Below are 21,357 nucleotides of genomic sequence, written 5' to 3'. Positions count from 1 at the left end.
CAAAGCAACCCCCCCACGGATAAGTATAAATGTATCTTTACAAGTATACAAGTAATAATTCTATATATTAATTCTCTTGGATATATATATATATAAAATTGTTTACGTTTCCGAGATATGACAAAGGAATAATTCTTAATAGAAGAAGAGACACCGCTATCTACAGCTATGTACATGTATTTAAGAAGGGATAAATAAATAAATATATATATACAATATTCCACGGTGAGAAAAGAGGAGAGCCACATGGTGTAGGCATGTGATGCCATAGACTGAGAAAAATAACAGATATCATCATTACAAACTAACACACATTACCAGCAAAAGAAAAAAACAAACAAATAAAAAACAAAAAAGCCACAACGATATAGAACACACACAAAAAGGGAATAATAATAATAATACTAATAGAGGGTAATCAGTTACGCCAGATTCCACGTGGATCGTTGTCCAGATGTTGTGTGTTCGTGCCACGGCGATTCGGGTTGTGCTTCAACAAATAATGGGCAATGAAATCAATCGGGTCATCGGGACGCACCCGCGAGACGGCAGCCATCGCCTCCATAAGCAGCGGAACACATGTATGATCCAGGTAAGCCCGGGTGCTCTCTAACGTCATAGTGGCATGCCCTCCCTGCTGCTTCTGTGGCTCAGCACGAGACGTGGAGACGGAAGGAATGTCCCTCCTCATCCTTTTCTTCCCCTCTTCCCTCTTTCTATACTTTACATTGGAAAGGAAACCCGCACAAAAAAAAGAAAAAGGAAAGGAGAGAATTTAAATAAAAATCCATAACCCCCCGCAAAAAAGAACAACAACACATTTTTCCGCAATTCTTGTTGGGGACCCCGAGCCCACTGGTCGCATCTCGCCCCCCTCATTTACTCTCACGCTCGTTAGCATAAGGTTTAGTTCCCGCACGTCTAAATGTATAAATTTGGGTGCGCGTGCGTGTGTGTGTGTTGAGGAAAGAAGGGAAGAAGGCTGAACAGTCAAACAGTACAATGACCGCGCCCCATCCACGCATCAACACACGCCATCACTCTCACGCTGCTTCCCTCCCTCTCTCTCTCTCTCTCTATGTATAATACTATCATAATATGCATCATTATTGCCATTTCTCACTGACATCGCACATTGCCATCTATTCTATTCCCATCAGTTCGGTTTACATGGTTCCTCCTCAGCCGTCGTTGCGGTGGCAGCTGCAGTCGTACGAGCACTTCGTCCAAGACGGCATGCCGTGCGCCACACACCGCGATCATGTGGGTGCTGTCCTAGAGGCAGCACCACTCCAACAGCACTATTACTGACAGCGGCTTCCTCATCGAGAAAGCTGCTGCATGAGGTACGCGCCTGTCCGCTAAGACCGGCGACACTCGACGACCCCCGTGACACAGGGTGTCTAGGCACTGTGGAAGTTTCTGTCCGCCGTGTTTCCGGTGAGTTTCCCACCGCGGTTTCCTTCGCGTTCGTCGTTGCCTCCGCTGGTGATTCACACACAACACCTGGCGATCGTGATGATGTTGATGTCGGCTGCTGCGGTGCTGACGATGATGGTGAGAAAGAGGATGGAGATGTTATCTGCTTGGCCCTCAAAAATCCCAGCAGTCGTGCGTTCTCCGCCTCCTTCACTGCACATCGCTCATGCAGCTGCGAGTTACGTCGCTCGAGAGCCCGATATTCCTCGCTGAGTGTTGACCACCGCACCTGCAGTGCCTCGCGCTCTACATTCACCGTCGCTAAAAGGGCCTCTTGCTTTGCAAGCAGTCCCTTCAGGGTCTCTTGCCGCTCCCACATCGTTTGCTCATTCCAAATCCGCTTAAAATTCACCTGCTGCTTCTCGTACTCCGCCATCAGCTGCTCCAGTCGCGGGCGCAAAGTGGCAACCTCCTGTTGCAACTGCCGCACACGCTCCTTAGCAACGTCAACGGTGCTCTGCATGTATCGCTGATGACGCCGCACCGCCTCGTAGGCATTTTGAAGACATGTCACAACGCCCGTAAGGGTCGTTGGCGTGCCGTAACGGTGAAGTAACACCTGCGTCTTTCCGCCGGCCTCATCATCATTACCATCATCTACTTCTTCAACGGTGCCACACTCGTCATTCTTCTTTTTTTTAGGAATAATGCCGGTATGCGTTTCAACGGAAACAATGCGTCGACGTGCCTCAGTGTCAGCCTCCTCCTCGCGTTGCTGCGCCTCCGCCTTGAACTCATCTTCGCGCATGCACTCCAGCAGAGAACAAAGGTCCTCGTAACACTGCTGTGCAGTTGCCTCACGTTCTCGCAGCGCCCTCTGCTCAGTAGCAATTTGAATCTGCGCGTGCCGGGCCGCCTCTCTTGTGAGCAACAGTGTATAATGCTGCTCCGCTGCAGCGCGCTCATAGCCATGTTCGAGCAGAAATTCCATCTTTGTGACGTTGGCATCTAGAGCAATACTCTCTTGACGCACACACACAGCCTCCGCGCGGCGTGCAATGAGCTCCCGTTGTAGATGTTGCAGTTTTGCCTCCATTGCATCCTTCTCGGCCTCAACGTCACGGTGAAGATCTGAAACAGCAACCCCGCAGTGCCTCTGTGCCTCTGCGGCAGCTTCTTCCGCTTCTTGCACCCGTTGCTCTGCCTGATTTCGCCGCTCCACCTCCATTTGTAGTTGTTCTCGCGCCAACGCTAACATTTCAGTCACCTGCCGCACTTCGGAAGACTGATGGACACATCGCTGCTCTAATTCCCTCTCTCGCTCCCGTGCTTGAGCACGTTCTGTTGCAAAGGACTGCTGCAGATCTTCCCGGAGTTGCACTAATGCCTTTTCATTGGCTTTCAGAGCTCTACTCAACTCTTGCGTATTGTTTCTGAGAGATACCTGTTGGAGATGTTCCAATTGCTGCTGATGGGCAGTGCACTGTCGCTGCAGCTCCTCTTTTCCCTTTCCAAGGCCTTCAACGACCTCACAGCAATGACGCTGTGCATATTTTAATTGTGCTGCCAGCATCTCCAGTCGGGTTCGCTCTTCCTCAAAGATCGCCAATCGTTGTTGTTCTTGTGGTTGCCGCATGGGTGAATTGGCGGCTGCAGAAACGGTGGAGGATGGGAGGGATGAGGGAAAAGGCCCTGTCGCGAGTGTTGGGTTTGGCAAGGGCGGGTTTACTGTTTTTTGTCCGCCGGCATCGCTCTCATTACCGTGACGTCCCCAAACACCACAGAGGCCATGCCGCAGAGACTCCAGGCTGTTGAGTGAGCCTTCCGCATACATCACAAGCCCCTGAACAGAGCGAAAAAGATGGCCAACAACATCGGAGAGGTACTCGTACTTGTCACGGTAGTTCCCTTCGGCATGTACTGTCTCAAGCAGCGACATGGGTGCGGACAGGCACTCACGACATTTGGCAAGTTCATGCTCACGAGTCACGTCCTCAAGAAGCGCAATCAGTTCATCCTGTGCCGCGCGTGCTGCCGCCTCTCTTGTAAGCAACAGTGTATAATGCTGCTCCGCTGCAGCGCGCTCATAGCCATGTTCGAGCAGAAATTCCATCTTTGTGACGTTGGCATCTAGAGCAATACTCTCTTGACGCACACACACAGCCTCCGCGCGGCGTGCAATGAGCTCCCGTTGTAGATGCTGCAGTTTTGCCTCCATTGCATCCTTCTCGGCCTCAACGTCACGGTGAAGATCTGAAACAGCAACCCCGCAGTGCCTCTGTGCCTCTGCGGCAGCTTCTTCCGCTTCTTGCACCCGTTGCTCTGCCTGATTTCGCCGCTCCACCTCCATTTGTAGTTGTTCTCGCGCCAACGCTAACATTTCAGTCACCTGCCGCACTTCGGAAGACTGATGGGCACATCGCTGCTCTAATTCCCTCTCTCGCTCCCGTGCTTGAGCACGTTCTGTTGCAAAGGACTGCTGCAGATCTTCCCGGAGTTGCACTAATGCCTTTTCATTGGCTTTCAGAGCTCTACTCCACTCTTGCGTATTGTTTCTGAGAGATACCTGGTTGGAGATGTTCCAATTGCTGCTGATGGGCAGTGCACTGTCGCTGCAGCTCCTCTTTTCCCTTTCCAAGGCCTTCAACGACCTCACAGCAATGACGCTGTGCATATTTTAATTGTGCTGCCAGCATCTCCAGTCGGGTTCGCTCTTCCTCAAAGATCGCCAATCGTTGTTGTTCTTGTGGTTGCCGCATGGGTGAATTGGCGGCTGCAGAAACGGTGGAGGATGGGAGGGATGAGGGAAAAGGCCCTGTCGCGAGTGTTGGGTTTGGCAAGGGCGGGTTTACTGTTTTTTGTCCGCCGGCATCGCTCTCATTACCGTGACGTCCCCAAACACCACAGAGGCCATGCCGCAGAGACTCCAGGCTGTTGAGTGAGCCTTCCGCATACATCACAAGCCCCTGAACAGAGCGAAAAAGATGGCCAACAACATCGGAGAGGTACTCGTACTTGTCACGGTAGTTCCCTTCGGCATGTACTGTCTCAAGCAGCGACATGGGTGCGGACAGGCACTCACGACATTTGGCAAGTTCATGCTCACGAGTCACGTCCTCAAGAAGCGCAATCAGTTCATCCTGTGCCGCGCGTGCTGCCGCCTCCTCCTCTTCTTCCTCCTCTTTTCCCCCCACTCCCTCACCCCGCTTCAGACGGGAATGATGCTCGGTATTCATGCCGGCGTCGATACGATCGTCTGTTTGTGTGGTCTTGCAAGAAGTAAGGGGAGGCGACGCATTCCATTGCGCCTTTTGCGCCTCCTCCAACTGCCCGGAGAGCGTCAAGACCTCCACCTCACGTTTGGCAAGCTCGGAGGCAAGGTTATGGTACTGGTGCGCCTGAACGGAGAAGAGAAAACTCTCCACCACCTCACCCACACGTACACGACAGTACTGCTCTGTCGATGGGTCACTCAAAAGCTGCAGAAAGATGTTATCCCGCGGCAACTCATTCATGAGAGCACTAAAAATAGCGCTGAGACTACTACGCAGTTTGTCGTTGTATAACTGACGCAGCACGGATTCCCGACGCGCAATCTCCACCACGGCATTCACACCAGCGTGCTGCGGGTGCATTCCACCCACGCGTCTTTTCTGTGACTGCTGGGCGGTTGAGGTGTTATGGCTCCCGTATGTGGACTCGTTCTCTCCGTCAAGTGAGGCACCGCCAATGTGGCTTGTGTGTAGTTGACGAATCCCGTGCAGCTCCGGTGGTGTGCTCGTGCACAAATTGTCATACACGCGACCTGCCATTTCCGCAGCGCGTAATTCCTCCTCCGAACCGTGATACATCGCACTGGTCTTCTTCTACTTTTTATTTTTATTTTTTTCTTCTCCTGAAAATTCCTTTTTCCCTTCACTCGCCTCTCAACTCCTTTCTCCAAGTGAGGACAAAGGGAATTCAGGCAAAGCACCATACACACACACGCACACATGCAAAAAAGAAAACAAAAAACAAACGAACAAACAAAAAAACAGCCTCCAAACGCAAACAAAAAGACTACCGCAATGGGTGGGCACCTTTCCCATTTTCCCCTCCCCCTTCATGGTTTCTAAATAAAAGGGAAGGAGAGGCCCCAACGGTTCTGCACATCTTCTCATTTCAACAACCAGTTATCATCCGCCGTCACAACGTCGCTAACGATTTTCGTAGTGTTGCTTGGAGTAAGGCACTCTCAGGGTGATCCGGACATGCTTCCAGTGCCTGCGTCAGCAGTTTATACGCCTTCTCAAAATTCCCCGCTTTAAACGCAAGGAGGGCGAAGTTGTAAAGCGGTTCATGCTGTTCTGGCGATACTTCAATGGCCATGGCAAGATCATTCATGGCCTGGTCCACTTGACCTATATTTAAATTCAGCACCGCAAGATTGTTGAGCGCTTCGGCGTGACGGGGGTTAGCGCCCAGGGCAACTTTAAATGCGCGGTGCGCAAGGCCCAAGTCGCCGGTGCCAATTCCAATATGCCCAATGTTATACCACACATCTGCCAACGTCTCGTCCTCCGTCGAGATGGCTACGGCTCGCTGCAGACAACTGAGGGCGATATCGTACTGGGAGCTGTAGAAGCAACAAAGACCTAAATTGTTCCAGAGCTCGGTTGTCTGCACGCCCATTTGCAAAAGACGACGGTACAAACGCAACGCAATCTCCGGTTGCTTTTTTTCGTAAAACATATACGCCGCAATGCAGGCAATGGACTCCATGTTGCTACTATCCAACTGCAACACACGGCGGTATAACTGGCACGACTTCTCCGCATCCTGCAGCTGATCGTACAGGCGTGCCATGTGAAGGAGGAGGTGATGATCCATGGGATTTTTCTTCGAGGCTTCGGAAAGCAGATCCAGTGCTTTGAGGGGTTGATCCATCTTCGTAAACACCTTCGCGAGTCGCATGACATCTGCGACATTTTCCTGAATTGTGAGCGCCCCCTTAAACATACGTTCCGCCTCGCGTAAAAGACCCAGACGATAGTACGCCTGACCCATACGTGACATCCACCACCAATCCTTCGGCTGCTGCTCCAGTGCGATGGCCCCAAGTTCCAGCACCATTCTCGGCCGGTGCTCCACGTGGAGCAAAAAGTCGCACAGAATCCTCGCCACAATCGGATTCGCACGACCATACTTCTCAAGATTTAAATTCCGCACGTCTATATGAGGGCCACCAGGGACAGCCTGCAACGACGCTGTGCCAATGCGCATCATGCGTGATGTGATGGGTCGGATAGACATTGTGCCTGGACGGTTTCTGCTTTGTGTCCCCGGCCGCACGTAGCCGTAACGACTGCTGATGGGGCGTGCCGTGCCCTGTCGCTGCGCCATGCCTGTGGGGATTGTTGTCCCTGTTGGGGTGTCCTTCCGCTGCAGGGATGTACCCGGACGATGTGCAGTGGAGGATATGTTTTGTTCCCCATCCAGTAGCACTTCATCCACGCCGTCATTATCCACGTCAAGTTCATCAAACCAGTCCTGCGTAATAAGAGCTCGTGTCTGTATGAACCACAACGGCTCATCCACACCATCTGCCTGTTTCTGCGGCATGGACGATGTCAGTCTCATCTTTTCATTGAAGACAGCGAGATATTGCGTCGAGACGGCGATGCACTCCTCCAGACGACGGCGACGCAGAAGACTCAATGCATAATACGTTGGATCCATCCCGGCTGGTAGTGGTGGTACGTTAGTGTGGGGAGGAGGGCTCAACAGAGCACTATCAGTATTAGCAATAGTAGCACTAGTAGTTCCACCATGAATATTTCTATGCATCATTGAGTCGCCGCAACGGTCGACAGCAGGCCTTATCGAATTCTGCCCTTCTCTAATATATATATATATATATATCTTTCTTCTCTGTCTTCTTGTTGGTGACCTTCCTCCTCCCTTTTCCCCGCCTAATCCACTCGCGCTTGATAGCGGATTTGGGCAGTTGAAGATAACACCCCTTACCACGAATAAACCAAAAAAAAAAAAAAAAAAAGGACACCCATGACAGACCATACATTTCCGTGGTAAATGCACATAAATAAATAGATACGTACATACAGATGGAAAGTCATAGAACAAAATTGATAAGGGAAAACATGCAAACACACCAGCCGTTACTGCTGGCATTGTACTTCCTGTTTTTTGTTTTTTTTTGCGTGTTTTTTCTTTTTGAATCAATTTGATGAACCCGCATTGCGGGAACAAATCCCCTTCAGACCTCACGGTATTACAACTGTGTGCCCCAGCAATACGCGGCTGGCTTTGGGCGCTGGTCGTTGCCGCCAGCTCCGTGCCAACAATCCCACGTGGGGAACATTGCTGGCGCCTGGCTTCTCCCCCTCCAGATAATAAGGGGACAATTGAACCTCAGCAACTACGCTGAGGCGGCCGGTGGCATTGCCAATTCGAAGAGCTCCTGTGACGACAAAAGGCAGGGGGTTGACACAATGAAAGCTACCACTTCCCGTCTGTTTGCTTAACCCGTTTCTCTCCTTCTATGTGTTTCTTTTTTCTTTTCTTTTTATTTGCCTCGCACCCCTCTTTTCTCCTCCAATCACCGCGCCGCATAAAACAGGCATTTCACCACCCACCGTTCATTGAACACCAAAGAGCACCACCATAAGTGTCATTGCGGTGATGCGTATAGAAGAATGTCTGTGGCGCCAAAAATGGTCCGGTGCTGCGAGCCCTCTCCCGGCCTGATCAAGGAAACAACAAAAGGGATGGGAGAGGCGAGGGCGGGGGTAAAATAAAAAAAAAAATATTTATTTATTTATAAAAAAACAAACAAACAAACAACTGGCGTGTGGGTTGGTGAGTAAAAAAAAAACAACAACAACAACAACAAAACCAATTATTATTATTATTATTAATTTTTTTTTTTCCTCTCGCCCATTCCCTTCCTCTTTGCTTCGGTAAAAAAAAGGAGGATGAAGAGGGGAGTGCCCCACTCCCAAGCAAACACACACCCACAGAAACACACACACACAAAAAAAAAAAACACCCCGCTCTTCCCTTTTTTTATTTTTTCTTTATGCTCACTCCCAAAGCAGCAGCAGCATTATTATTAGTAGTATTACTGGTATATATTATATATATAATGTATTATATATAATATTAAAAAAGGGGGAATACAATTTCTAGTCACCACAACGTGTAACATGTAGCAATGATTCACCAATAGCAATAAAAACAACAGCAACAACAACAAAAAAGGGCCTCCCCACCTTAAACCACACACATACAGTCACATTCTGTACATTACATGCATTGCAGATATATATATATATATATATATAAAAGAAAAACAACACCCACGCACACACACGAAAAAAAAAAAAAAAGAATTATATGTAAGTATCCAACTGTGCATGTGTCAACGCATGCAATAAATAATAATAATAATAATAATAGCAATAAGGAAACTACTGCACCAACAGAAATGCCCTGGCGGCTTCAATACACACACACACACACATGAAAAACAAAAAAAACAAAAAAACAGGCAAACACACATACATACATACGTATACATATATACATACGTATACATACGTATACATATATATATATTATATATTATATATTATGTAACACTCCTTTTTTTCTGGTTGTTTTGCTTATGACTGGTCATATCATTTAAAGAAAATGTTTTCTTCTCTTTTGTTTATTTATTTTTATTTTTATCCACCACTTCTCCTGCCCTTTTCTCCACGTACGTCATGTCACATTTCTGCCCTCCCCTCCCCTCCCTCTTTCCCTCTTCTCTCCTCATTCGCACTCCTTCTGTCTCTGTCTGTGCGTTGGTGTCTACTCGGGGAAAGAAATAATAATAATGAAAAATCAAAACAAAACAAGAGAGAGAAAAGAATTCTCCCCGACTCTCCGTCTCCCCTCCACCACGTTTCTCTTTCTTCTTCAGCCCTTCTTTTCTTTTTGATTACATGCACGCCGCTTCAATGCAGCAACGCCACAACAACAACAATAACAAATAAATAAATAATAATAATAAAAATGAACACGCACCCCAAAGAGGCAGTTCATAGAAAAACAAACAAACAAACAAAAGAAGTCAGAGAAAAACGGACCGACGGGAAAGACAATTCCAACGCACACTCTTCCTTCATTTTCCTTCCTTCTTCCTCTGGTTTGTATGACTTCTCACACTCCTATTGATTTCATAGTTGAATGCCTCACCGTGCTGCCAGAGTCCTGTACCAAAGAACGCGGGTGCGATTCTTCGGGAAGCCAAAAGACAATCATTCCGCACTGCGGCACTTCGGATCTCAACCTGTACGGCACCGCGATGTGGTCGCTGCTGTGCTGCCAACGCATATTTATGCGCCCCACAATGCCAGTGGCATTTTTGCGGAGGTGAATTGCCTGACCCGGGCACCGCGGCGTAAAATACATGCGGAACTCGGCATCACGCGTGTCGAGGTCAATTGCCAGGCCTGCCGGACAGGGAAACCGCAGCCAGGCATCTCCACACCCCGGTCGTGTGGGCGGACCGGGGGACGCACAACCCGGGGTCCTCAATGGCAAAATGAAAAGCCCAACTGAAGACCGTTCCCCCAGCAATGCCACCGGCCGCCTCAGCGTAGTTGCTGGGGTTCAATTGTCCCCTTATTATCTGGAGGGGGAGAAGCCAGGCGCCAGCAATGTTCCCCACGTGGGATTGTTGGCACGGAGCTGGCGGCAACGACCAGCGCCCAAAGCCAGCCGCGTATTGCTGGGGCACACAGTTGTAATACCATGAGGTCTGAAGGGGATTTGTTCCCGCAATGCGGGTTCATCAAATTGATTCAAAAAGAAAACACACGCAAAAAACAACAACAACAAATATGACTTTTTACCTCCTTCATTTCTTCTCTCGGTCGTTCTTTTTTCACCGTTGCCTTTCCCTTCTAGATCTCCTTTGGCTCAAAGAGCTCAAACAGCTGGCTTCGACACACGGGACATGTGCTCACGGAGGGCGCACAAAGTCTGCAGAGCACCTTGTGACGACACGGCAGTGAAATAACTGTTGGCACGTGATCCATGCACACAACACAGTTCTCCTGTTTACTAGAGATAGCTTCGCGCACTTGCTCAAGATACTCAATCATATCACGCTCTGCAAGCCGCAGCTGGGAAACCTTGAGCTCATTGATGTTCGTCGGAAAAAGTACGCCGTTCTGATTCATTTTATTAATGATGTCTTGCCGAATCTGTCGGCGTGTCGGCAACTCAAGCTCCCTCTCCGCCACAGAAATTTCAATAGCAGTGGGGGGACTAGTCGATACTGGTATTGGTGATAGTGCACCATGAAAGAGAGGCGGTTTTTCACTAGGGCCGCTGCCTTCAACACTCCCATTGATGTTACCTGCCTGCTGCAGATAAAGGGGATTATATGGGTGCTGTTGTTGTTGTTGTTGTTGTTGTTGACTAATATTACTGTTGGCGGGGCCCAATGAAGCCGTGGTGATTTGCCGAGCAAAGTTAGACACACCGTCATGGTTGTATGCATTATCAGCCGCACACGCACTGTGGAGACTTGGTGCCGAGAAGTTCCCCTCCGATGGGGGTGCGTTTCTACTCGGACAAACAGAAAGCGCCTGCAACAAGTTGTCTGGAGGGGGAGTCGCTGGGCCCTGTTCTTGTGCCTGCGACGGCTGCACTTGGCTGCACCGCCGCTGACGGTGCGCCCCATGTCCATGCCGGGCCAAGTTGCCAATCACTCCACGTAATCGCCAGGCAACGGCGGCGAGCTCCTCTCGCGTTGGAACCGGTAACGCAACAGGCGCAACACCCTCCAGAGCGTACAACGATGACAACGCATGTGCCCCCGACCTTGCCACTTCTAACCAGCGAGAAAACTCCCCTTCCGTCATGGGGGAGTTGCTGATGCTGTTTAACTGGTACTGTGTTCCATTGATCTTCGCAAGGTGCGGTGGGAGCTGCAGCACCAGATAATTGTCTGTTCTAATGTTCGCATTGTTTGAAAAGCCCCCGTAGACTTCACCCGTTGCAATCGCCCCAACGCGGGCTACGATGTAATCCTCACGGTGGTCTTGCAGTTCCAAGAGAACACGGATAAATGCCCCGTAGAAGACAGAGTGAGAAACGTCCGACATGATTATATGCACCGCCTCATTGCGTGTTAACTGCGCCTCCTTCGCCGCCACAAACAACAGTTGATCCTCTTCCGAGAGCATGTTCCTGCCCCTTTCTTGAAAGGATGTAAAAATTCTTTTTTATTTTTTTATTTTTTTTTAAAATTTCTAATATATATATATATATTTCCTTCCTTCTTTCTTTCTTTCCCTTTTTTTTTTTTTTTTTTTTTTTTTTTAAGAATTCTTCTTCCACCACTTGTTGCGATGCAGCAATGGAGAAAAATGATGTCAACAAGAGGGTATGTGCTTACGTGCGCCTTGTAAAAGGTTACAAAAAAAAAAAAAAAAACAAAAAAACCCTCCTCCCCTCTTTTTTTTATTTTTATTTTTTTTTCTCTTTTTTTCCTTTTCGCGTGGATTCCTTCCGTCACTCCTCCCACAATATTTATATATGAACAACAACCGCAACAACTGCTGCCTCGCCTCTACACTGCAAGAGAGAGAGAGAGAGAGATATCTGTTCGGCCTGTTGGAAAGGAAAAAAACAAACAAAAAAACAAAAAGAAGAAACGGTGTGACTTTGCCGCACCTTCTAATTTCTCCACCACCCAACCCCTTCTGTCTTCCTGGCACCACGTGATGGATTTGCCGCTTCTTTTCCCCCTTTTTTTTTTATGTTCTCTCTCCTTCTAACAGGCATGTGAGTAAATATGCAGGCGATAGCAGAAGGAAGAAACAAGAACAATAAAGAAGAACAATAAAGAAGAAAAAAAAAAGATACACCGGAGAGAAAAAAAAAAAGACAGAACACATGAAACAAATTCAAGTAAACAAATAAATAAATATTTTTATATATTTATATATAAATATGCGCCCATAGAATAAGCAGAAAAGGAGAGAAAATAATAATAATAATAATAATAATAATAGAGAAAGTGACCAGATGCCGGTCCATTGAGAGTGTTTCATCCCGCCCGACCTTGTGCCGGCTCCCCCCAAGAAGGGAAGAGGAAGAGAAGTCAAAAAACAACAAACAAAACAAAACAAAACACACACACAAAAAAAAAAAAAAGAAAAAAAGACACTGTAGAACTTATAAAGTCCAAGACAATTCTTCGCCCTTTTTCAGAAATTCATACATGATCCAAGTAGGGTGTGTGTTCCATTCACCCGCCACTTCATGGTTCTAACCGTACCAATGCCGCCCCCCAGCCGGGATCTGCGAACACGGCCGCTGCTGCTGCTGCCAATTCCAACTGTTTTGTGAGCATGACGGTGCGCTTATTTCGTGGCTGCGGTCCCTTCAACAGCGTTGTGATTCCAACTGGAGGCACAGAGGAAGCGGAGACATGTAAAAACGGTGTGGCGTTGCTGTCCACTGAAGCAGCCGCTAATATAAAGCCGTCCCTTTGCAAGTTACTGGAATCGTTTAAACAACATGATAGTTGTGCTTCTTTCACGGTTAAGTTATTGTTTTCTTTGTACTTGTACTTGTTGTCGTCGTTGTTTTCGACGCTAGTGGGCATATCCCGTAAGTTTCCATGTCTTTCCTTTCGAATCCGTGAAGAAGGAGTAAAGGCCCGCATTTGGGGCGTGGAGAAACACGCGTCCGTGGTGGGCGTTAAACTTATCGGTCTTGACGAGGCTGAAGGCAATGCCGATGGCGGCAACGAGGGAAAGGACGTGGTTGCTGCATGGATCGTATAATCTCGTTTCTTCGCATGCTCGCCATCGAACGTCTGCTCCTCCGTGCTGTTTTCACGGTTTTGCTGCCTCATGTGGACCATACGTGACGGTGTCGAAATGGATGAGGGTGAAAATGGCAATGGGGGTGGTGCTCTTTCCTCGGAGGATATCCACGCGCCTCTTGACTGGTTGGGCATCTTAGCCTCCAGCGGGAACGCCACTAAAGGGTCCATCTTCTCCGGCGCGAGAATATCGGAGGAGGGGCAGTTGGAATGCCAATTCCACAACGGTCCTGGAAGGGTCGTGGCCATATCGCACACCATCGTCCCTTCTCTCTCCTCCATTTTGACCCCTTCCCCTTCTGCCGGGCCTTGTCGACGCCACCCTGGTGCGGAGGAAACATGTCGACGAGCGCGGATCTGGCACGTGTAATTACTACTGGGATCCATGGAACGAGAGCCAATGACTCGTATGCTTCTTTCAGCGCGGAATATTTCAACCGCATTTGCCATGTGGGAAAACCGTCGTTCTATTCTCTCTAGAAATTCTTGTTGCACACCAATGACACTTCCTGGGCGGCACAACCGAATCCACCCAATACTCTCCCGTGCGGTCATTCCAAAGTGCCGCATCATATATACGCATATCAAAGTCCCCGTTCGCCCCAAACCGGCGCGACAGTGCAAAGCCACCGCACCTCCACCGCTTTTAACCTTCTTGACCCGCTGTTCTCCCCACCGTGGGCTTCCACTCTGATGCTGATGCAGCTGCAGCAGTGGCGGCCTCCCTTTTTCTTCCCCTTTATTTGTTGCGCGACTTGACGGTAACACGATGGGCTCAACAATTTTAAAAAACCGTTTGATGATGTCATCATTTGGGGCGCTGCCGTCAGGGAACTCCAATTCAAAGTGCTGAACACCATTCGCAAGGAATATCTCCCGCCTGTAGAGCGACTCGTTCAGTCGAACCAAATGCGTCACCTTCAGTTGGTGAAAGAGTTTGACATACACCTCGGCGGAGCGCCCAGGCACGTGGCTATTTGGGGACGAAAGGGCAAGAAGGGTATTCGGCACAACCCAACTGCAGTCGTGGCGGCGCAATCGCTCGTACTCCGCAATGTCAAATGTACGGACGTTGTACCACCCCAACGTCACGGCCTTCTCTAAACCCGAGATGACGTCAAAAATCGGCAGCGAAAACGCCGAGGCAGCGTTACCCGCATCGCGAAAGGGAAGAAGAGGAGGATATGTAGAATGAAACGCCTGCCAGGTCGCGGATGCCGACCACCCAAGTGTGGCCACACAAAAGCAAGCGAGTAAACACACCGCATTGGCGCGATCGTGACTACTGAGCCCGCTGCAGAACACAAGAGGGATGTTGGGATGCAATAAGGACATCGTCGCCTCCGCCTCAGAGTGTCCCTCTGTGATTTTCTCTAGCCGCCCGCGTGGGCCAAAGATTTCCCTGCCATTGCTGTCAGTCCCCCAACCGTACGCAACGCAGTGTTCCAGAAGTCCCATCAAGCACCGCGACAGACGTGTCACGGCGTCCAGTCCAAGCGGCCCAAAGTCGGCAAAAAAGGGGTAATACTGAAACAACGGACTCTCATTCACGGAGAAGTAGAATGCCCCATGCTCAACTTCACCGCCAAAACTTTCGTCCCCGTTGTCGCCAAGGAGAATCAGCTTGCGTAAAATCACGGCTTGAGCTGCATTTGAACGCACATGAGAAACATTTATAATCGGCGAAGGCGTTCGTCGTCGTGAGGTGGTTTTTGACTCTCGTCCCTCCCCTTGCGATGGGGGCCGATCCTCCAACGAATCAACGGTCGATGCCGCCAGTGCGGCGCTAGCGGCAGAAGCCTCAATGTGATCCTCCTTCGGGATGTTCACTGACCGCGCGGACGCCGGCCGCAACGGACCCGTAAAGACGACAGACTCCCCAATCGGCAGTAATTTCTCCCCCATTGAGGCAAAGTACAGCACTCCTGGGATAATCTCTATTGCCCGCCTTGTTTCAAGCAGTTCTTGCAGAGGTTTTGGCATGTGATTTAATTTTTTATTGTCTTGTTTTCTTCTTCTTCTTCTTTTTTTTTTTCTTTTCTTTTCCTTTTGGTTTTGTTCCTATTCTCTTCCTTGTCGTTCCTCTTGTGCAGTCCACCCCCTTCTCCCCCTTTTTTTACTCACCCTCCCTCACACATCCACTCACAAAACCCCCTCCCCTCCCCTTTTTTCTTTTCTCTTCTTCTTTTTGTACGCGATCCTTCCGTCCACCCAAAAAAGGATATGTGCACGAGAATTTGGAAAAAAAGAAGCACAACAAATAATTATTAAAAGAAAAGAAAAGAAAAAAAGAAAGAAGAGAAGAAAAAAGAAAAGAAAATAAAAACACCAAACAAACAAACAAACAAAAAACGCGGTTTAACGCGTCATTAGCCCCTCTTCCTCCTCCTACTCCCAACCAACCAACCAGTCCGTGGCACAACGACAGACAAGATTTCCCCATCCTCTCACTCACTCTGCCAAAGTTTCAGCTATTGCCGCTGTTGCTGTTGCTTCCTCTTTTTCCCTTTTTTCCCCCTTTCTTTGTTTATACTTGGGAACAAAAGCCACGAGGGAGTTTACACCTCACATGCGCCGCCCTCCCTAATTTTTATCTCTCATTTGTCGTGTTCACAAAAAAAACAAAAAAACAAAAAACAAAAAAACAAACAAACAAACAAACCCCACTGTGTCTGAGTGGTGGCAACACGGCAAAATATTTTTTTTTTTTTTTTTGCACGTGTCAAAAAGACAAGCAGAGTGGGGGGGAAGAAATAATAAATATAAAAATAAATACATATTTATTTATATTTATTTATATTTATGTGTGTTTGTAAATATAAAATCACAATGGAAGAAAAAAAAATACAAACAAACAAACAAACAAACAAACACAAAAGGAATAAAAAAGCAACAACGAGTCCCCCCCCCTCCCCTCGCCTCCGTCCTCGTCATTACAACACAAACCAGCAGCGAGGAACACACGTCCCGGTGGGTGGCCGTCTCTCTCCCTCTCCCTCCCCCTCTGTCTCTGTCTCTCTCTTTTCACTTCGGTTTTATTCCTGTAAAGAGTGAGGCGACGCTGCGGTGCGGCGGATCCCGGGCCCGCATCCCGTGCACCCAAAACACCCCACACCGCCAGTCACGCACACAAGTCGCACACTTCCAAATGAAAATAAATAAATAAGAAAAGAAAACAACAACAAATTGGACCTGCGACCGCTCAGACTTCCATCCATGCGGATGAAACAATTAACAAAAAAACAAAACAAAACAAAACACAAAAACTGCACTTGCACCGCCTTCCAAAGATAACGCACCAAACACACACAAACACACAAAAAAAAACACAAACAAATCCAACGCACATGTCATTAATAAAGAAGTGAGGTGTGAGTGTGTGTGTGGTTGACAAATGAGGGAGAGAAGGAGAAGAGCTGAAAACAGAAAAGGAAAAAAAAGAAAAGAAAACAACAACCCACTCGACATCTCATCTATCAGAGCCTCTTTGGGGTCACACGCACAAGTTTGCTTCGAAATAATAATAATAATAATTAACAAACACGCACACGCACAGAAAAAAAAAAGGAAAAAAGAAAAAATCAACAATAAGAATACATTTTATTCTTATTGTTCTGGCGCTATTCTTGCGGTCACACACAAACAAAAACAAAAACAACAACAAAAAACAAAACAAAACAAAAAAAAAAACTTCTCCTCCTCCTGCTTCTATTTGTGTGTGTGTGTGTGTGTCTAAATGAATGAATGGCTGGGAGTAAAGTTTTGAATTATTCGTCCTGCTTCTCCTGCTGGTGGTGGTGAGACGGTCGTATTGTGGCAACAAAAAAAAGGCACCACACACACCACACATTACACGCGCACATCGCCCATAAAAAAAAAAAAAAATACTTCTCTCTCTCTCTGTCTGTCTGTCTGTTTTTCTCCCTTGCACAGACACACACACACAAAAACAACAACAACAACAAACGGCACCCGAAACTAAAAACCACAACACCGACCATGACGTACAGCAAGGCAGCCAGCAGAAGTGCCTGGCACGCCGTCTCTTATTGTCTGCTTGGTTGCTTATTCAAGCCTCCCTTTTTTTTTTTTTTTCTCTCTCTTTTCATTTCATTTCTTTTTTTCCCCCCTCCCCCCCTCCCGCCTACACACACACACACACAGCTCCCTTCTGCGGCTTTAAATGTCCCGGAAATGTCTCCATCTTACAAAAGAAAAAAAAGAACACGCGCACACACAAATACACACGTAATATATAATATATATATATATATATTATATTATATATAATATGAAGGGTAGAGGGGAAAAGAAAAGAAAACCAAACAACAAAAAAAACAACAATAAAGCAAACCAACCAACCAACCAACAAACAAACAAACAAAAAAAAAGGAGACATTGCCAACCATCTGTGCACCTATCTCCCTTCACGCAGCAGCCTCTCTAAACACCTGTTTCACATGCCATCTCCACAATGTCTAAATAAATAAATAAATAAACAAATAAATATATATATATGTATATGTATATATGTGTCTGAACGTACAAAAAATTTCGGTATTTCTAGAAAAACTACAAAAACACACACACGCACACACGAAGACACAAAGATGTGTTCGTGTGTGTGAACAATACGGAATGGCTTCACACAGGAAAAAGTCCATCTTTCCATCACCACGCACGTGGAGATCCCTCAAACAGGAATGACACCACCTTGTTCACCCATCAGCTATACCCTCCCTACCACGTTTTTCTCGCTCTTCGCAACAGTATTAGCCTCACAACTCACATAAGCGGGGTGGGGCGGAGGCTTGGGCGGTTGTCGGGGTAGTTGGGGTGCTGGCGGCATTCCGGGTAGTACTTCAGCACGTACTGATGCGTCGTCATTTGCCGCGCAGTCAGCCGCTTCTGGCGGTCGTAATGCAGTAGGCCATAGATAAGGTCGCACAGCAGCTTGTCCGAAATAACCTCACGCACCGGTCGTGCCCGGGCGATGCGGGCAAGGTGCTTCGGGTCCGTGCAGGGACGCAGCTGCGCGACGGAGTTGTACAGCTGGCGCGCCTCCTCCGTGCCGCAGCGCCCTGCCCATTCCTGCGGCAGACGGCCAAGCGTCTTCTCCATCAGGTGCAGGTGCTCGAGGTTGTCGTGCGTGTCGTACAGCAGCTTGCCGGTGCAGAGCTCGTAGATGATGCAGCCCATCGACCACATGTCCGTCGAGTACATCCACCCGAGGCCCAACACCACCTCGGGGCTGCGGTAGTGGCGCGTCGACACGATCGCCGTGCGGCTGTGGCGCTCGTCGCAGCACCCGCCGAGGTCGCAGATGCGGATGCGGCACGGGTCGGGCGGCGTCGCCTTGCGCGTGACGGGGTCTATCACCGTTTCGCTGGTTTCCAGCAGCATGTTTTCCGGCTTCAGGTCGGTGTGCATCAGACGCAGCTCCGTGTGGAAGTAGTCCAGCGCCGTGCCTGCCTGGAAGATGATCTGCGCTAGGTGGCGGTGGCTGAGGGGGCCGTGCTTCATGATCCAGTCCAGCAGGCACGGACCGTACTTTGGCATCACAATGCACATGTGGCCCGTCTCGTTCTGGAAGTAGCGCTGAATCTTCATCAGCGAGAAGCGGTCGTCGGCATCCGCCTGGCGCACCTTCTCCATGAACTGAATCTCAATCTTCGCGTCACGTGTGTACTTGGGCACGTTGCGCACAATTTTGACCGCGCAGTACTCCTTGCGCTTGCGATCCCACGCCTCCACCACCTTGCCGAAGGTGCCCTCGCCCAGCATCGAGAGTATCTTGAAGCGCTGCGTCGACACATCAATGTCCTCCCCAAGAACCACGTAAAAGTGGCCTTCCTCCCGGCTTTGGTTGGGAAGAACGTACGTCACCTTCACCTTTGTCTGCTTCGCCGTTCCTCCAACTGCCGCTGCTGCGTTCGTTGTTGGTGTTGTTGTGGTCGATTTCCGAGCGGCCGCCTTATTTTGAGACTTCGTCCTTGTGATGTCTGTGGAGATGGCGGTGTCGCGGTCCCGCTTACTGCCTGAGCGACGTGAAAAAAACTGTTCCTCCTCGCGTGATTGAAGGGTGTTCTCCTGCGTTGGTTTCTTGGGCGATGACGACGAAAGGGTGTTGACTGGTGGCTTTGGCTTCTGTTTTCCCCTGGCGGCAAAGTTGTAGTACGACCTGTCGTTCATGTTCGTGGCAGGAAGAAGGCACTGCGCAGATGACAAGACAGCGGAGCGTGTGGCAAAGGATGCCATTAAAAAACCAACCGTGAAGGGACGATAATAATAATAATAAAAACAAACAAACAAAACAGACAGCTAAAATCAACCCAATAATAATAATAATAATAATAACAATGTTGTTACGATTGTTATTTGCAGCTCCGTGCGCTAAAAAAAAAAAAAAAAAAGAAATAAAAAAAATGTTTTTTCTTCTTTTTCTTCAGGTGTGGGGTTCTCCTACGGACTTTCCGGCACACTACGCTCTCTACTCCTACGTGCCTCCTCTCTCTCTCTCTCTGTGTATGTATGTAACTGTGGGCGGGTGCTTCACTACCTTCACTATTTGCTTTTAGTTCTTGCCGCTCGTGTTGAATTTACCCCGCCTTTCCCTCCCCTTTTGTTTTTGATTTTTTTGTTTCCCTTCTTCTTCTTTTTCTTACAAAATCAAAAACAAAAACACACACAAAAAAAAACTTTATTCCCCTAATTAATTAAAAGTTCGTTAATCTCGTTTTTTTTTTTTTTTCTTCTTCTTCTTCTGTGTTTGTGTTTGTGTGTCAGGCACTTCGCAGTGAACGGCCCAATAGAGACAGCGATGTACGCATACATAAATACACACACACATACATACATATATGTGAGAGAAGAGAAGAGAAGAGAATAAAGAAGGAGTCATTGCAAAATTCTTCAAAAAGGAGACATGAGATGAATGTTTAACATCCAAAATACACCCAACAGCCACACACACACACACAAAGAGAAAAAAATAAAATGAGAAGAACAAAAATCAATAACGCATGCAATAAACCCCCTCCCTCTTTTCACCCTCTCTCTCTCTCTCTCTTTTTTTTTTTTTTTTTTCCCTCTCATTGTTTGCATGCATGTGCATGTATATATATATATGTATATATGTATATATACAGTTGTGTGTCCACAGGGACCCCATCTACACCCTCTTCTCCCTTTCTTCTTCTTTTTTTTATTTATTTATTATTTTCTTCTCTTCGCTTTTCGGTTTTTTTTTTTTTTTATTTTGTTTGTGTGCGTCTTTCCTCTTTTCCATTACTTTGCTCTATTTTCTAATGAATCAACAAGTAATAACATACGTCATGTATGCAATGTAATGCGTGTGTGTGTGTGTGTGTGTCTTTTTCTATTTTATTTTATTTACATCTTCGTTTCTCTCGTCTCTCTCTCTCTCTCTCCCAACAGGCCAAGCAGAATGTCTCGGTGTTGTGACCACCGCACCTCATGCCTGCCTGCAACCAACACACACACACACACACAAATGACATGTATGTATATATATATATGCATTTATGTATGCATTACACACACGTACCGATGGACAGAGAAGCCTCCCTCTCTTCCCATAAGAGTAATCATCGTCGCTGCATGCTCACTTCTTCCAATCTCCCTCCCTCTCTCTCTCTCTCTCTCTCTCTCTTCTCTACGCGGCAGCGTGGCGTACAACCAAAACACACATGTATGCACACACATGTAAATAAATATTACACGAATGCCTACACAGACAGGCACGCATTCATTTACCGTAGTGGATTGGATTAACAACACTCACCCAACGCAACAACAACAATGAAGAGGGAAGGAAAGAAAAGGAAAATCCAAAAGGAGGAAAAAAGAAAAAGAAAAAGAAAGGGAAAGGGAGAGGGAGGGAGAAAAAAGTCTGGTGACGGCAGTACAAATACAAAAAAACGTCAATTGATGATAAAACACACACAAATCTCTAAAGCGTCTAATAAAATAAAATAAAATAAAATAATAGGGTGTGGGTGGGTAGAGGAGAAAAAAAAAAAAAAAAA

At 47.7% G+C, this 21,357-nt stretch overlaps 6 protein-coding genes across 6 annotated transcripts, besides 67 other annotated features; all 6 read right to left on the bottom strand.

The window, feature by feature from the left end:
* Nucleotides 1–672: part of a sequence feature (heterozygous, Esmeraldo-like haplotype) that runs on past the window's edge.
* Nucleotides 191–213: a sequence feature (AT_rich).
* Nucleotides 673–1,400: a sequence feature (haploid, non-Esmeraldo-like haplotype).
* Nucleotides 1,054–1,078: a microsatellite.
* Tc00.1047053511127.380 (hypothetical protein, conserved) lies at nucleotides 1,157–3,799 on the bottom strand (the record flags this gene model as incomplete). Its single annotated transcript, XM_816273.1, has 1 exon — nucleotides 1,157–3,799. The coding sequence occupies one exon, from the start codon at nucleotides 3,797–3,799 to the stop codon at nucleotides 1,157–1,159; it is 2,643 nt and encodes an 880-aa protein (XP_821366.1).
* Nucleotides 1,401–2,319: a sequence feature (haploid, Esmeraldo-like haplotype).
* Nucleotides 2,320–2,362: a sequence feature (heterozygous, non-Esmeraldo-like haplotype).
* Nucleotides 2,363–3,284: a sequence feature (areas merged during assembly that could not be assigned to a particular haplotype. This can correspond to areas where the two haplotypes were merged or to regions with more than two copies in the genome that were merged during assembly.).
* Nucleotides 3,285–3,437: a sequence feature (heterozygous, non-Esmeraldo-like haplotype).
* Nucleotides 3,438–4,407: a sequence feature (areas merged during assembly that could not be assigned to a particular haplotype. This can correspond to areas where the two haplotypes were merged or to regions with more than two copies in the genome that were merged during assembly.).
* On the bottom strand, nucleotides 3,951–5,270 carry Tc00.1047053511127.369 (hypothetical protein, conserved; the record flags this gene model as incomplete). The annotated part of the gene is made up of 1 exon (XM_816281.1): nucleotides 3,951–5,270. The coding sequence occupies one exon, from the start codon at nucleotides 5,268–5,270 to the stop codon at nucleotides 3,951–3,953; it is 1,320 nt and encodes a 439-aa protein (XP_821374.1).
* Nucleotides 4,408–7,466: a sequence feature (heterozygous, Esmeraldo-like haplotype).
* Nucleotides 4,577–4,619: a sequence feature (GA-rich).
* Nucleotides 5,424–5,455: a microsatellite.
* On the bottom strand, nucleotides 5,605–7,590 carry Tc00.1047053511127.360 (hypothetical protein, conserved; the record flags this gene model as incomplete). The annotated part of the gene is made up of 1 exon (XM_816272.1): nucleotides 5,605–7,590. The coding sequence occupies one exon, from the start codon at nucleotides 7,588–7,590 to the stop codon at nucleotides 5,605–5,607; it is 1,986 nt and encodes a 661-aa protein (XP_821365.1).
* Nucleotides 7,301–7,320: a microsatellite.
* Nucleotides 7,467–8,443: a sequence feature (haploid, non-Esmeraldo-like haplotype).
* Nucleotides 8,209–8,247: a sequence feature (AT_rich).
* Nucleotides 8,292–8,311: a microsatellite.
* Nucleotides 8,316–8,347: a sequence feature (AT_rich).
* Nucleotides 8,444–8,883: a sequence feature (haploid, Esmeraldo-like haplotype).
* Nucleotides 8,547–8,588: a sequence feature (AT_rich).
* Nucleotides 8,642–8,674: a microsatellite.
* Nucleotides 8,740–8,762: a microsatellite.
* Nucleotides 8,855–8,883: a microsatellite.
* Nucleotides 8,884–9,438: a sequence feature (areas merged during assembly that could not be assigned to a particular haplotype. This can correspond to areas where the two haplotypes were merged or to regions with more than two copies in the genome that were merged during assembly.).
* Nucleotides 8,979–9,050: a microsatellite.
* Nucleotides 9,130–9,150: a sequence feature (AT_rich).
* Nucleotides 9,196–9,236: a sequence feature (GA-rich).
* Nucleotides 9,439–9,512: a sequence feature (areas merged during assembly that could not be assigned to a particular haplotype. This can correspond to areas where the two haplotypes were merged or to regions with more than two copies in the genome that were merged during assembly.).
* Nucleotides 9,453–9,479: a sequence feature (AT_rich).
* Nucleotides 9,513–21,357: part of a sequence feature (heterozygous, Esmeraldo-like haplotype) that runs on past the window's edge.
* On the bottom strand, nucleotides 10,371–11,660 carry Tc00.1047053511127.350 (hypothetical protein, conserved; the record flags this gene model as incomplete). The annotated part of the gene is made up of 1 exon (XM_816271.1): nucleotides 10,371–11,660. One exon carries the CDS (start codon nucleotides 11,658–11,660, stop codon nucleotides 10,371–10,373), a length of 1,290 nt encoding a protein of 429 aa, XP_821364.1.
* Nucleotides 10,861–10,889: a microsatellite.
* Nucleotides 11,687–11,747: a sequence feature (AT_rich).
* Nucleotides 11,754–11,797: a microsatellite.
* Nucleotides 11,894–11,918: a microsatellite.
* Nucleotides 11,932–11,971: a microsatellite.
* Nucleotides 12,286–12,404: a sequence feature (T-rich).
* Nucleotides 12,405–12,431: a sequence feature (AT_rich).
* Nucleotides 12,463–12,490: a microsatellite.
* Nucleotides 12,593–12,645: a microsatellite.
* Tc00.1047053511127.340 (tyrosine phosphatase, putative) lies at nucleotides 12,740–15,292 on the bottom strand (the record flags this gene model as incomplete). The annotated part of the gene is made up of 1 exon (XM_816270.1): nucleotides 12,740–15,292. One exon carries the CDS (start codon nucleotides 15,290–15,292, stop codon nucleotides 12,740–12,742), a length of 2,553 nt encoding a protein of 850 aa, XP_821363.1.
* Nucleotides 15,302–15,360: a sequence feature (A-rich).
* Nucleotides 15,579–15,634: a microsatellite.
* Nucleotides 15,639–15,658: a microsatellite.
* Nucleotides 15,925–15,971: a microsatellite.
* Nucleotides 16,002–16,024: a sequence feature (AT_rich).
* Nucleotides 16,061–16,113: a sequence feature (AT_rich).
* Nucleotides 16,156–16,182: a microsatellite.
* Nucleotides 16,291–16,331: a microsatellite.
* Nucleotides 16,549–16,569: a microsatellite.
* Nucleotides 16,734–16,759: a microsatellite.
* Nucleotides 16,825–16,846: a sequence feature (AT_rich).
* Nucleotides 16,946–17,000: a microsatellite.
* Nucleotides 17,390–17,433: a sequence feature (A-rich).
* Nucleotides 17,561–17,598: a microsatellite.
* Nucleotides 17,632–17,698: a microsatellite.
* Nucleotides 17,789–17,826: a microsatellite.
* Tc00.1047053511127.330 (protein kinase, putative) lies at nucleotides 18,095–19,567 on the bottom strand (the record flags this gene model as incomplete). The annotated part of the gene is made up of 1 exon (XM_816269.1): nucleotides 18,095–19,567. The coding sequence occupies one exon, from the start codon at nucleotides 19,565–19,567 to the stop codon at nucleotides 18,095–18,097; it is 1,473 nt and encodes a 490-aa protein (XP_821362.1).
* Nucleotides 19,644–19,670: a microsatellite.
* Nucleotides 19,705–19,735: a microsatellite.
* Nucleotides 19,973–20,007: a microsatellite.
* Nucleotides 20,137–20,171: a microsatellite.
* Nucleotides 20,175–20,195: a microsatellite.
* Nucleotides 20,342–20,402: a sequence feature (GA-rich).
* Nucleotides 20,422–20,454: a microsatellite.
* Nucleotides 20,498–20,573: a sequence feature (A-rich).
* Nucleotides 20,659–20,681: a microsatellite.
* Nucleotides 20,947–20,986: a microsatellite.
* Nucleotides 21,130–21,220: a repeat region.
* Nucleotides 21,293–21,317: a microsatellite.
* Nucleotides 21,341–21,357: part of a microsatellite that runs on past the window's edge.

The sequence above is a fragment of the Trypanosoma cruzi genome, genomic scaffold, assembly GCF_000209065.1.
Source record: "Trypanosoma cruzi strain CL Brener 1047053517055 genomic scaffold, whole genome shotgun sequence".
Taxonomy (NCBI): Eukaryota; Euglenozoa; class Kinetoplastea; order Trypanosomatida; family Trypanosomatidae; genus Trypanosoma; species Trypanosoma cruzi.
This window is presented reverse-complemented; position numbering and strand designations above follow the sequence as displayed.